This window comes from Narcine bancroftii, chromosome 14 (genome assembly GCF_036971445.1).
Source record: "Narcine bancroftii isolate sNarBan1 chromosome 14, sNarBan1.hap1, whole genome shotgun sequence".
In the NCBI taxonomy this organism is placed as follows: Eukaryota; Metazoa; Chordata; class Chondrichthyes; order Torpediniformes; family Narcinidae; genus Narcine; species Narcine bancroftii.
In genome coordinates, this window is record NC_091482.1 from 41,756,963 (window position 1) to 41,769,380 (window position 12,418).

At 40.8% G+C, this 12,418-nt stretch overlaps 1 protein-coding gene across 2 annotated transcripts in view; it reads right to left on the reverse strand.

The window, feature by feature from the left end:
- Positions 1 to 12,418, reverse strand: part of cep152 (centrosomal protein 152) — a 213,821-nt gene that overhangs the window by 31,238 nt on the left and 170,165 nt on the right. For both annotated transcript variants that reach the window (XM_069911317.1, XM_069911318.1), the window contains exons 20-21: positions 11,583 to 12,209; positions 10,175 to 10,352 (exon numbers count right to left, since the gene is read on the reverse strand). In XM_069911317.1, the coding sequence (XP_069767418.1) occupies positions 10,175 to 10,352; positions 11,583 to 12,209 (805 nt within the window). The remainder of the gene's footprint in view (positions 1 to 10,174; positions 10,353 to 11,582; positions 12,210 to 12,418) is intronic.

Here is a 12,418-nt window from a genome sequence, read left to right on the forward strand (position 1 = left end):
AGCTCGGATGGCAGGTGGCCAAAATGGGCGGGAGAGAGGGGGGTTCAATTTTTTATACAGAAAATACAGGAAAATTTCAGCATGTTGACGTGCAGAAGGACTTGGGAGTGCTTGTGCATGAATGGCAAAAGGTTGGTTTGAAAGTGCAGCAGGCTATCAAGAAGGCAAATGAAATACTCGGCTTCATTGTTAGAGAGATTAAATTTAGAAGTAGAAGGTTATGCTGCAACTGAAGGTTATACTGGTGAGACCACATCTGGAGTACTGTGTGCAGTTCTGGTCTCCTTACTTAAGGAAGTATGTACTGGCTTTGGATGTGGTGCAGAGGAGGTTCACCAGGTTGTTTCCAGTGATGAAAGGGTTGGCCTACGAGGAGAAATAAAGTAATCTGTAACAGAAATCGCTGGAATTTAGAAGAATGAGAAGGGATCTTATAGAAACAAATAAAATTATGAAAGGCATAAATAAGAATGAGGTAGTTTAGTTGTTTCTATTGGTAGGGGAGACCAGAACTAGGGGACATAGCCGTAATTAAATTTTTTGGATGGAGATGAGGAGAACTGCTTTTCACAGAGGGTGGTGAATCTGTGGTATTTGCTGCCCATTGAAGCAGTGGAGGCTCCTCAGTAAATATATTTAAGACAAGGTTGGATAAATTTCTACATAGTAAGGGAATTAAGGGATATGCGGAAAAAGCAGGTAGGTGGAGATGAGCCTATCAGCCCTGATCACATTGAATGGAGGAGTAGGCTACTCCTGGTCCTAATTCTTATATTTCTGTCTTCGTAATACATAGTTACTTGTCCAGAAAGGGGTGTAGTGACTTCAATCCATAAAATAGTCTTTTGGCAGCTAGGTGAGACATTTCTTCATGATGGCTTTCAATTATTTCCAAGTACAGATATATTTAAATCCTTTATATTACATAAACTGGTAACTATGTTCTTCAACATTCAACGAAATGACTTTTAATAACATGAATAAAGCTCTATAATTACAAAGCAACATTCATGAAGAAGATCAACAAAAGTTATGACAATCTCAGTCACCCTGTCGCTGTGTTTTTATATATATTCTGAAGCCCCCGATTTGTGCCATATACCGCGCGTGCTCCAGCCAGCACTCTAATATACTAACGCACCAATCATGCTCTAGCCAGCAGTATGATACACGAAAACAATGAGCATTCTCCAACCGGCCCTCTAATATACAAACATACTGTGCATGCTCCAGCCGGCACTCGAGTACATAACACACCGCACATGCTCCAGCTAGCACTCGAATGCTACAGCTGGCACTCAAATAAACGAACACACCGCACATATTCCATCCAGCACTCGAATAGACGAACACACCACGTATGCTCCAGCAGGCACTCTAATACATGAACACACCGCGCAAACTCCCACCAGCATTCTAATATACTAACGCACTGCGCGTGCTCCAGCTGGCTCTCCAATACACAAACATACCGCACATATTCTAATATTCTAGGCAGCACTCTAATATACTAATGCACTGCACATACTCCAGCCGGGATTCGTTCCAGGTGACCTCTAATAGACAACAATGTGCATGCTTCAATTGTCACTGTTACACAAACGCACCACACATGCTCCAGCCAGCACTCTAATATACTAACGCATTGTTCCAACCGACACTCTATTGTACTAACACACTGCGCATACTTCAGTTGGCAATCTAATAGACGAACACACTGCACATGCTCCAGCTGTCACTCTAATATAGTAATGCACTGTGCATGCTCCAGCCGGCAATCTAATACATCAAATCTCATCAAATCTCTCCTTATTCTTCTTTGCTCTAAAGAATAAAGTCCTATCCTGTTCAATCTTTCCCCGTAACTCAACTCCTGAAGACCTGGCAACATCCTAGTAAATCTCTGCCCTCTCCAATTTTATTGATATACTTCCTGTAGTTAGGCATCCAGAACTGCACACAATATTCCAAATTTGGCCTCACCAATGTCTTAAACAACTTCAACATATCATTTCAACTCTTATACTCAATACTTTGATTTATAAAAGGAAAGATGCCAAAAGCTTTCTTTACAAACCTGTACATGTGTGATGCCACCTTCAGGGAACAATGTATCTACATTACCAGATCACTCTGCTCCTCCGCACTCCTCGGTGTCCTATCATTTACTGTGTATGTCCTACCTTGGTTTGTCCTTCCAAAATGCATCACCTGACACTCATCTGCATTAAACTCCATCTGCCATTTTTTGGCCCATTCTCCCAGATGGTCCAGATCCTTCAGCAAGCTTTGAGCATCTACTTCACTGTCCACAACGCCTCCCATCTTTGTGACATCAGTGTTATGCAGCATATGTAATGAGCGGCAATAGACAATGAACCAGTGTTTAATTTTAAAATACTAATTTTATTTCTTACTCTTAAACTATCCTTAACACTAAATCTATCCCCAGCTATGCGCAAGTGTCTAATGTGTGTGTGTGTGTGTGTGTGTGTGTGTGTGTGTGTGTGTGTGTGTGTGTGTGAGAGAGAGAGAGAGAGAGAGAGTGAGTGCGTGCAAAAGAGAGATACCCAAGCCATTACTGTCCAAGCCAACATCTAGAAAGTTACTTCAAAGTTCAGTCTTTCAAATTCAGTGTTGAAGCCTTTGAAGTTTAATGCCCAGAATTAATGTTGAAGTGATGGGGAGACTGGAGTTGTGGCTGCTACAGGACTCACGAATTCTTCTTGCACTGCCTTTGAAGAAATGTCTATCCACAAGAGCTGTGGTCATAACACTCCTGGTCCTTTTGTTGGCAAGACTCAAACTGGGTGGCCTCCATGGCTTCCAAGACTTTGGTACCAGTCTCTCCAAGTAACTTCACTGCAAGTCACACTTAAAATGAACCAGTCTCTCCAAGTGACTTCCACTGTTAGTCACAATCAAAATGAAGCACTTTGCTTCGCAAGAGACCCTCCTAGCACAGGTTAATCCACTGAAAAGGCCCAGTCATTCACAGAGCCGGCTTTGCTCTGAATTCTACAAAAATGACTGGCCACGAGCGCTGCTTCAAAATGCTACTTTTCTTCAGCAGCCAGAATGATTCTCCCAGCAAAATCAGTGTCTTTGCAAATGTATTGAATTCTGGAACAGACTGTGACAAGTCTTCCCTCAGTTCTTCCAATGTATTGAATTGTTAAATGCTAGATGTGGCCATTCAGTCCATCCTGTCTATACTATCCCTTACAAAGATAATCTCATTTTACTAAAACGGGAACTCGTAATATCTGCAAACTTGCTGATCCAATTCACAACATTATCATCCATATCATTGATATATACAACAACAATGGTCCCAGATCCCTGAGGCACATCACTAGTTACAGGCCTTCCGTCTGAGAAGCAACCATCCACTACCACTCTCTGTTTTCTCCCACACAGCCAATTACGCATCCAGTGTCATAACTTCTGAACTATCCTCCCATATGGGACCTTGTCAAAGGCTTTACTAAATTCCATGAAGACAACATCCACAACTTTTTCTTCATCTACCTTCCTGGTAACCTCCTCAAAGAAAACCCACCAGATTTGTTAAACACAACCTACCATTCACAAAGCCATGCTGACTATACTTAATCAGCCCATTACTGTCCAAATACCTTTATATATATTTTATATCCTGTCTCTCAGAATTCCTTCCAATATTCCACCTCCTACTGGTGTCAGGATCACTGACCTAGAATTACCTGGTTTATTTTTGGAGCCTTTTTTAAACAATGGGACAACATGAGCTACCCTCCAATCCTCTGGCACATCACCCATGGCTAATGACATTTTGAATACATCAGCTAGGCTCTCTGCAATTTCTACACTAGTCTCCCTCAAGGTCCGAGGGATTATCTACCTTTATTCACTGTAAGGCAGCAAGCACTCCTTCCTCCTTAATCTCCATATGTTCCATGACCATTCTGATTGTCTCCCTTCCTTCCTTATTCACTCTGCCAGTTTCCTGAGTAAATACTGATGCAAAATAACTGTTTAAGATCTCCCCCATTAATTACATGAGGCTCCACACAGAGTTGACCACTCTGATCCTGTAGGGGACCAGTTTTGTCCCTTACATTTTATCATTTTTATTCATTTTATTCTTAATATACTTGTAGAAACCCTTCAGGTTTACCATATTATCTGCCAGAACAACCACATGGCTTCTTTTTGACGTCCTGATTTCCTTCTTGAGTATTTTTCTGTGCTCTTCAAGTACCTCATTAGCTCCTTGTTGCCTATACCTGCTATATATCTCCCTCTTCTTCTTAACCAGATCACCAGCAGCCCTTGAAAACTCTATGCCTAGTAACTTTGCCTTTAATTCTAATTGGAACATGGAATCTCTGAACTCTCAAACTTTTTCCCTTGAAGGCCATCTACTTACCAGAAAACAACATATCCCAATCCACTCTCCCTAGATCCTTGCTCATTTCCACAAAATTTGCCTTCCTCCAATTTAGAATCCCAACACGAGGTCCAGGCTTATCCTTTTACATTAATAACTTGAAGCTCATGACATTATGGTCACTGGACCCATAATGTTCACCTACACATACATCTGTCACCTGATCTGTCTTGTTCCCTAACAGGAGATCAAGTCTTGCATCCTCTCTCATTGGCACCTCTATGTATTGATTGAGAAAACTTTCCTGAACACATTCGACATATTCCAAGTCATCCAGGCCCTTTACAGTATGGGAGCCCCAGTCAATATTTGGAAAGGTAAAAATCTCCTACTATCACAATGTTCTGCTTCTTACATCAATCTCCTATCTCTCCACCGATTTGCTGCTCCAATTCTCTGACTATTGGCCAGATCTTTCCCACTCCTCAATTCCATCCATATGGCCTCTATAGACAATTTCTCCTGGCTGTCGTCACCGCACAGCTGAGATATTTTCACCAACTTGCAATGCCATTCCTTCCCCTCTGTCATGTTTTGTGCTTCGGAACCCTGGAACCTTAAGATGCCAGTCCTGTTCCTCCTACAACCAAGTCTCACTAATAGCAATAATATCATAATCCCACGTGTCAATCCATGCTCTAAGATTGTCAGCCTCTCTAACAATACTCCTTGCATTAAATACACCCGAGGAAATTTATAGCATGTACAGACTTTTGATTTCTCTCTATACATGCAGTCCTCACATGACCTTTATCCTTGTCCTTCTCATGATCTGTTCCAACATTCTGGTTCAACAACCCCTGAAAATCTAGTTTAAACTCATCAGGACGCCTAACAAACCTACCTTCCAGTTCAGATGCAATTCGTCTCATCGATACGGATCCCACCTTCCCTGGAACACAGCCCAGTGATCTAGAAAAATGCCCTCCCTACTACACCATGACCTCAGCTACGTCTTAAGCTGCCTTATCCTCTTATTTCTAATCTCTCCAGCACATGGCATGGGTAGCAATCCTGAGATCACTACCCTGAAGGTCCGCTTCTTCAACCAAGCACCTAATACCCTGAACTCTCCTTGCAGGTTTTCCTCACCCTTCCTATCTTTGTCAATGTGGACCATGACATTTAGCTGATCACCTTCCCACCTGAGGATTTCATGAACTCGATTTGAGATATTTCCCTGGCACCAGGGAGGCTACATACCATCTGGGATTCATGATCTCTTCCACAAAACTTCTCACCTGTCTTCCTAACTATGGAATCCCCTCTCACAACAGCCCACCTCTTTTTTCCCCTTCCCTTCTTAGCCACAGCATCGGACTCCATCCCAGAGACCTGACTGCCATGGCTTGTACCCAGTAGGTCATCTCCTTCAACGGTATCCAAAATAATAGACTGGTTTTCCCTGCTATGCCTGCATGTTCCCTCTCCTAACTGTAACCCAACTACCCTCTACTTGTCTCCTAGGTGTAATAGTGTCCCTGTACTCCTATCTATCACACCCTCTGCCTCCCGGATGCTCTGGAGTTTATCCACTGCTTGTTTTAAAGCCTCAACAGAACTTGTCAGGAGCATCAGCTGGATGCACCTCGCATTTGTAGTCATCAGGGAAACTAGTTATTTCCTTAACAATCCACATCCTACAAGAGGAGCATTCTCCTGCCCGAGGATACACATTCTCCCTATCCACCCCACTCTCTCTAACCCTCTCTAAGATTATGAGGGGCATAAACAGGGTGGAGAGCCAGCACATTTTTACCAGGTTGACAAAAGCAAATATCAGAGGCCAGGCCATCTGTTTAAGGTAAGTGGAGGAAAGTTTTGTGGTGACGTCAGAGGTCATTTTTCTTTGCACAGAGTGTGGTAGTTTCCTGGAATATATTGCTGGAAGTGGTGGTGGTGACTAGTACAATGGGGAAATTTAAAAGGCACATGACTGTAGGAAATATAGAGGCTTATGGGATAAGAGGTCAGAAATGATTCGTCAGCTTCGTGACCATCTCTCAAGGTCGAGGGTGACGGTTTTTGTTCCTATGGGCTCTCAAGTAGCTTATGAGTCCAATCCTGGAAAGTGGCCCACCAAGCGAAGACACCTGTGCGTGTACTTGATGTTGCACTCCAAGAAGCACATGATACTTGTAAGGTAAAACATCATGAGATGGGAATGTGCAGGGCTGTAACAAGATGTGAATGCATCCTTGTACTTACAAGATAAGAGAGACATTGATGGATTGAGAGGCAGGAAGCTAGCAGGGAAAGGATAGCAACAGTTTTAGTCATTGGACAAGTAATGATATGATGATGTTCTAAGCACATATCCAAGGGTATAAAAAATCACCATTTTGCTGATAACGGCAGAATGCATTCTCCGACTAACATGGTTAGTCGCAAGTGTTACAATCCGGTAATAAAGAACAAAGAACCCTGATTTCGACTCAGTCTGGTGTTTGTCTCACTCATTCATGAACAAAGCAGACCTAACATACTTCACAAATAAACCAACTAGTTCCAATGGCATGGAAACCACGTCAATTAGAGCTCATCCTCCTTCACAGCCATTGAGTTCAAAGTAACTTCATCCACCTGTCCCACCGTTGAGGAAATGATGAGATTGTTATGGAATAGGTTCTTCAGGTCAGTGCCACATTGTGCATTGAATTGTCTATACTGTGCTGTAATATTCTATATTCTGTTGTGCAGATAACATAACTTTGGCCCAAACCACATCAGGCATTCTCAGGAAAGAAATTCAATCAAGGGAATAGGTTTTGGGGATCATCTAAAAGGAGGGAGTAGATAGTGAGAAGCAACACTTAAAGCCTGGGAGAAAGAAAATAATGCAAATACATTTTCATTTTGAAGGATTCAGGGTATAATTTTGAAATCAGAAACTGCTATTGACTGAACAGTATAAAGGAATCAAGTACAACAGAAATTTTGTGTTAAAACTCAGGTGCAGGAATAATAAACAAACCTGCACATGGAAAGGACCACATGCAAAAACTGAACATTCAAAATGTTGTTCAGACTATTTCTATATAAATCAAGTCAAATTATATACATGTGGGAAATACCAACAAATAGTGAATTTGTACTCCTGATGCAGTCAGTCTAAAATCTTGCCTCAAGGGAAACGGTTGTCTAATATTTCTCCCACCTCCCCTGTATCAGCAAGTCAAGTCGACCTACAGCTGACCTTTAAGGTGCAGTACATTGATTTTGTGTTCGTGGATGGTGAGTTGCAGCTGCCAACTCATTTTCTCCAACCTTTTCTGGAGTTGCTGACATTCTTATTCAAATTTCTTTGCTGATGAGTTGCAGTTGTTCCTCACGTGGCTGATATTCAGGATTTAAGTTTTGTTTTAAAGTGACATGATCTACAAAATGAAATTTTCAATGGGAAACGTTCATAAATGTTCAATACTATATTAAAAGGAATTGCATTTTTTAATTGGGCAAGGTTTTGCATCACTGCGTGAAAATTCGTTCAGTTATAAAGAAGATATTAAATGAAATGTCAAGTTGGATTAAAGTGAGATTTAATTTCTTAAATACATCCTAAACTTTTACTCTCTTGATGAGGGTGCAAATAGAACATCTTCCTTGCTCTTCAGTTCGTCCATATTTGCAATCAACTGTCATGGAAATCTTTGCTTTCCATGAAACAAATCAATGGGATCTTTGACAAGATCAACAGTTCTATTAAAATAGACCCATAGAACACTACAGCACAGAAACAGATGCTTCGACCCTTCCAGTCAGTACCTTGACACATTGACTAGCACCCAGACCATATCCGCCCCCAATCCACGTACCTGTCCAAATAGTTCTTGAATGTCAAAAAGGAGCCTGCATTCACCACTTCAGATGGTAGCTCGTTCTACACTCCCACCACTCTCCATGTAAAGTTCCCCCTAATGTTCCCTTTAATCTTTTTCCATTTCACCCTTTACCATTTGCTCTAGTTTTTATCTACCTAACCTCAGTGAAAAAGCCTGCTTGCATCTACTCTATCTGTACCCATCATGATTTTGCATACCAATATCAAATCTCCCCACATTCTTCCGAGCTCCAGGGAATAAGGTCCTTACCTATTTAACCTTTCCCTGTAACTCAGTTCTTCAAGTCCTGGCAACATCCTTGTAAATCTCCTTTCCACTCTTTCAATCTTATTGGTGTCCTTCCTGTAGTTAATGACCAAAATTGTACACAATTCTCTATATTTGCCCTCACCAATGTCTTGTGCAAGTTTACCATTACATCCCAACTCCTGCACTCAATACTTTGATTTATGATACTTTTGTCAGGTGCAAACTTGCAGATCCAACTTACGACATTATCATCCAGATCAGGGGTGTCAAACTCAAATTCACGGAGGGCCAAAATTAAAAACTTGGACTAAGTCGAGGGCCGAACTAAATATTTATTGAAAATTTTCAACAACATCTGCATGTTTTCTCTTCTTTCAACATATGTAATGTTAAACTTTAGGATATAACTTTAGGAGGATAATGTTACAGGTCAGGAGTAGGTAGCTCAAGTTCACCCTTTGCTTGACCTGAGGGAAACATATTTGGTCCCTGTGGAGATGTAGTCAGCATTCACAGGCTGTGTCCATTTTGGCCTGCATCAGGACTCAGCATTTCCTGCTCACTTCTCAGGCTCTAGGCCTCTATTCACCCTCGACCCACCATCCCTCTACCTGACCAGTCCTTTACCCAACCTCTACTCATCCCTCACTCCATCCGCTCTGCCTCTACCCACCCCATCCTATACACGCCCCTCTACTGCCTCTCCCCTCAACCTGTTCCTCCCTCTACCCGTCTCTCACCCTCTAATCACCACTCCCCTACTCGCCCTGCCCCTCCCCTTTTACCTCTTCCCTATCCACCCCTCCTTCTACTCATCCCTCCCTCTAACTGCCCCTCGCACCACCATAACTTCCCCTGCCCATTACTCCTCACCTACACCCTCTGCCCACCCCTGCTTACGCACCCACTCAGGCCCAGCGCACTGCCGATCAGCCTTTGCGGAACAGCGGGGGCCTTGTGCAGCCTGTCATGTCCGTCGCGCCGACAGAAAATCACAGGTGCTTGCCAATCCACCGCACCGCTCGACAGGTGGGAGAAGTGATTGGTTGTGCGGGGAGCCTTCCAACTGGCTTGCCGGTTGATGACATTGACAGACTTCTCGTGTTACAATTTTGATTTCCCCGTTCTCAAAGTTTGCACGGTCAACCTGCAACACTCTTGCTCCCTCCGCGTCCTGTGGATCGGATGCCCGGGAGTTGTTAGGATTCCCAGCAGAAGGTTTGTGGAACTTTACCATTCTGGATTCCTTTTTGAGAATATTCTGGCCATCTTTTAAGGGGGGTGGTTTTAGGGGGGAAGGGATAGTTAGGGGGTGGGGAAGGATGTGCAATGAAGGGGGAGGATGGTGGGGGTGACATTACCAAAAAACAGCATCGGCTCTCGCTGCAGGGCGGGCCACCTCTAATACATTTTTGAAATGATCTTGCGGGCCAAATATAATTATATCGCGGGCCAAAGTTTGACATGTGTGATCCAGATCATTCATACAGATGACAAGCACCAATCCTTGAGGCACACCACTAATCACAGGCCTCTAGTCAGAGGCAGTCATCCACTATCACTCTCTAGCTTCTCCTGTCAGGCCAATGTCTAATTCATATTACATTAACCATCTTTTGATTTTTGAATTTAGAAAGAATAACTGAAATACCACATTTGATTTCCTTTTGCTGTGTGATGGTGTTCAACTTGTTCTGCAAATTATCTCGTTCTTCTTTGAGCTGAAGTTCTGATAGCTCAAGCTTTCCGAGCTTCACCTGCACTTCAGTTTTATATTCTTTGTGTTGCTTTTCTGTTTCTCTCAATGCATTTTGCAGATCCAATTTATTCTGTAAGAAACAAAACATTTAAAAATAAAGCACAAATCACTCAGAATGAAGGCTTGTTCGTCAAGTAGGAAGAATAAGAAATTTACATATGAATTGTCTCTTTTTTATCTGAAAATACATGTGGGAAAGGAACAAATTTACGATTCAAAAAAGGTCTTTCTCAAATACTTAAGCATACTAGTTTACAGCAATGCTATCAACAAACTTAAGGCCCACGTGAATTTCTAAAATGAAGGAAATTTGAAAATGACACATTGCATAGTTGTTTTTTTGAATTTCATTTATGAGTAAAATCACACAATAAAACATAATTAAAGATAATTCAAAACCATACAAATACGAGTGGTATATAAAATAGAGAGAAAAATATGAACCCCCCCCCCACCCCCCATATACCACCCCTTCCCCTTCTATCCCCTACCAAAAAGTCCTCAACAGGGATGCCTATTACTTTAAAGTTTCTCATAATATAAGGAGACCTTAAGGAGAAGGGAATGTCAGAGCTTCATTTAAAAGTTTACACCATATTTTGTATAGGTTAATACAAAAGAAAGTCTGAAAATAGGGCTTCATAATTCAAGACAAAGATGGGAAGTAGATTTGAATAAACAAGTAGATGAACGAGATTGGTTTGGGATATGCAGAGAAAATATGAAAAGTACAATAAATGTGAGAAATAGAATGGTGCAAGATAATTTCATTCATCTGTTATATTTAACACCATATATATTGAAAAGAATCGAATCAGACCCCTTTCAGATTTATGTTTTAGAGGTAGACAGGAAATTGGTCCAAATTTAAACCTTTTTGGTTAGAAATAAATAAATTATTGGAACAAATAATAAATAATGAGGATTAAATTCCCACAGAATCTAATGTTATTTTTATTGGGTGACATTAAGAATATTGAACCCAAGTTGAAATTGAATATGTATCAAAAGAAGTTTGTTCAAATTGTAAGAAAATGTATTGCCATAACTTGGAAATCTGATATGGATTTGGGTATAGAAGGATGGCATGCTGAAGTCCAGAGTTGTTTGCCACTTGAGAAAATTACATAATTTAAGAGACAAATATTATATATTTTGGAAGATATAGAGGTCTTATTTGCATAGTTATTTTCAGACAGAGTAAATGCAAGAGGGTCTTTTGGCAAAAAAAGAAACAATTTCTATAGCTAATGCTGTCATGTTAGGCCAGAATTGTCAACATAAAGTTACTTTCCATTACCTCTTTGCGTACAATGTCTATAATCTCTTCAACTAGTTTTGCCCAACGTTCATTAATCTGTGCATGAATGGGTTTGATAGGGTTAAACTGTTTCTCAATTCTGAAAGGTGAACTTTCAGAGCTTTTAACAAAATATTTCGAGATCTGCCTCATATAATTTTCAATTTCAGCAACAAGCTCAGATTCATATTGGTGTTTTTCACGCTTAAACTGTTCCTTTTGATGAACTTCCCATTCCTTTTGTTTTTCCTGGATACGTAGATTTAACTCTGCATCTTTTTGTGCAAGTAGCTCATTTCTCTGCCTTATGAAGTCCTCTTTAGCTGCTTTAAGAACTTCATTAAGTTTATTTTTATGTTCATCAAAGAAGGTTCGATAATCATTTTCATTCAATTCATGAATTCTATTGATCTCTTCTTGTTTTTCTTTATTCCACTGGGCTTGAACTCTGGCCATTTCAGTTTTAGCAAGTGCTGATGCTTCTTCTTTCTGAAGTTCTATTTTACATTCAAGAATGTGTATCTTTTCCTGTAATTCTATTGTTTTAACATTTGATCCAGCTTTCTCAATTTCTTTCAAAGCATAGTCCTTCCATTTTTCTTCATTTTCTTTCACTATTGTTGCTATCTGTAAATACAAGTAATGATAAAATTTACAAATCCATCTTCATGAGGAATGAGTTTATTGTCACACAATGTTCAGATACACCAATATAACAATATTCCATTCCTCCAAACATTGATGTAATTCTATTATTTTAAAAATAGAAATTAAAAAGACTGGTCCACAGGTTAAAGTCCTGAACTGGGCAACTTTGATGGATTTGGACAGGAACT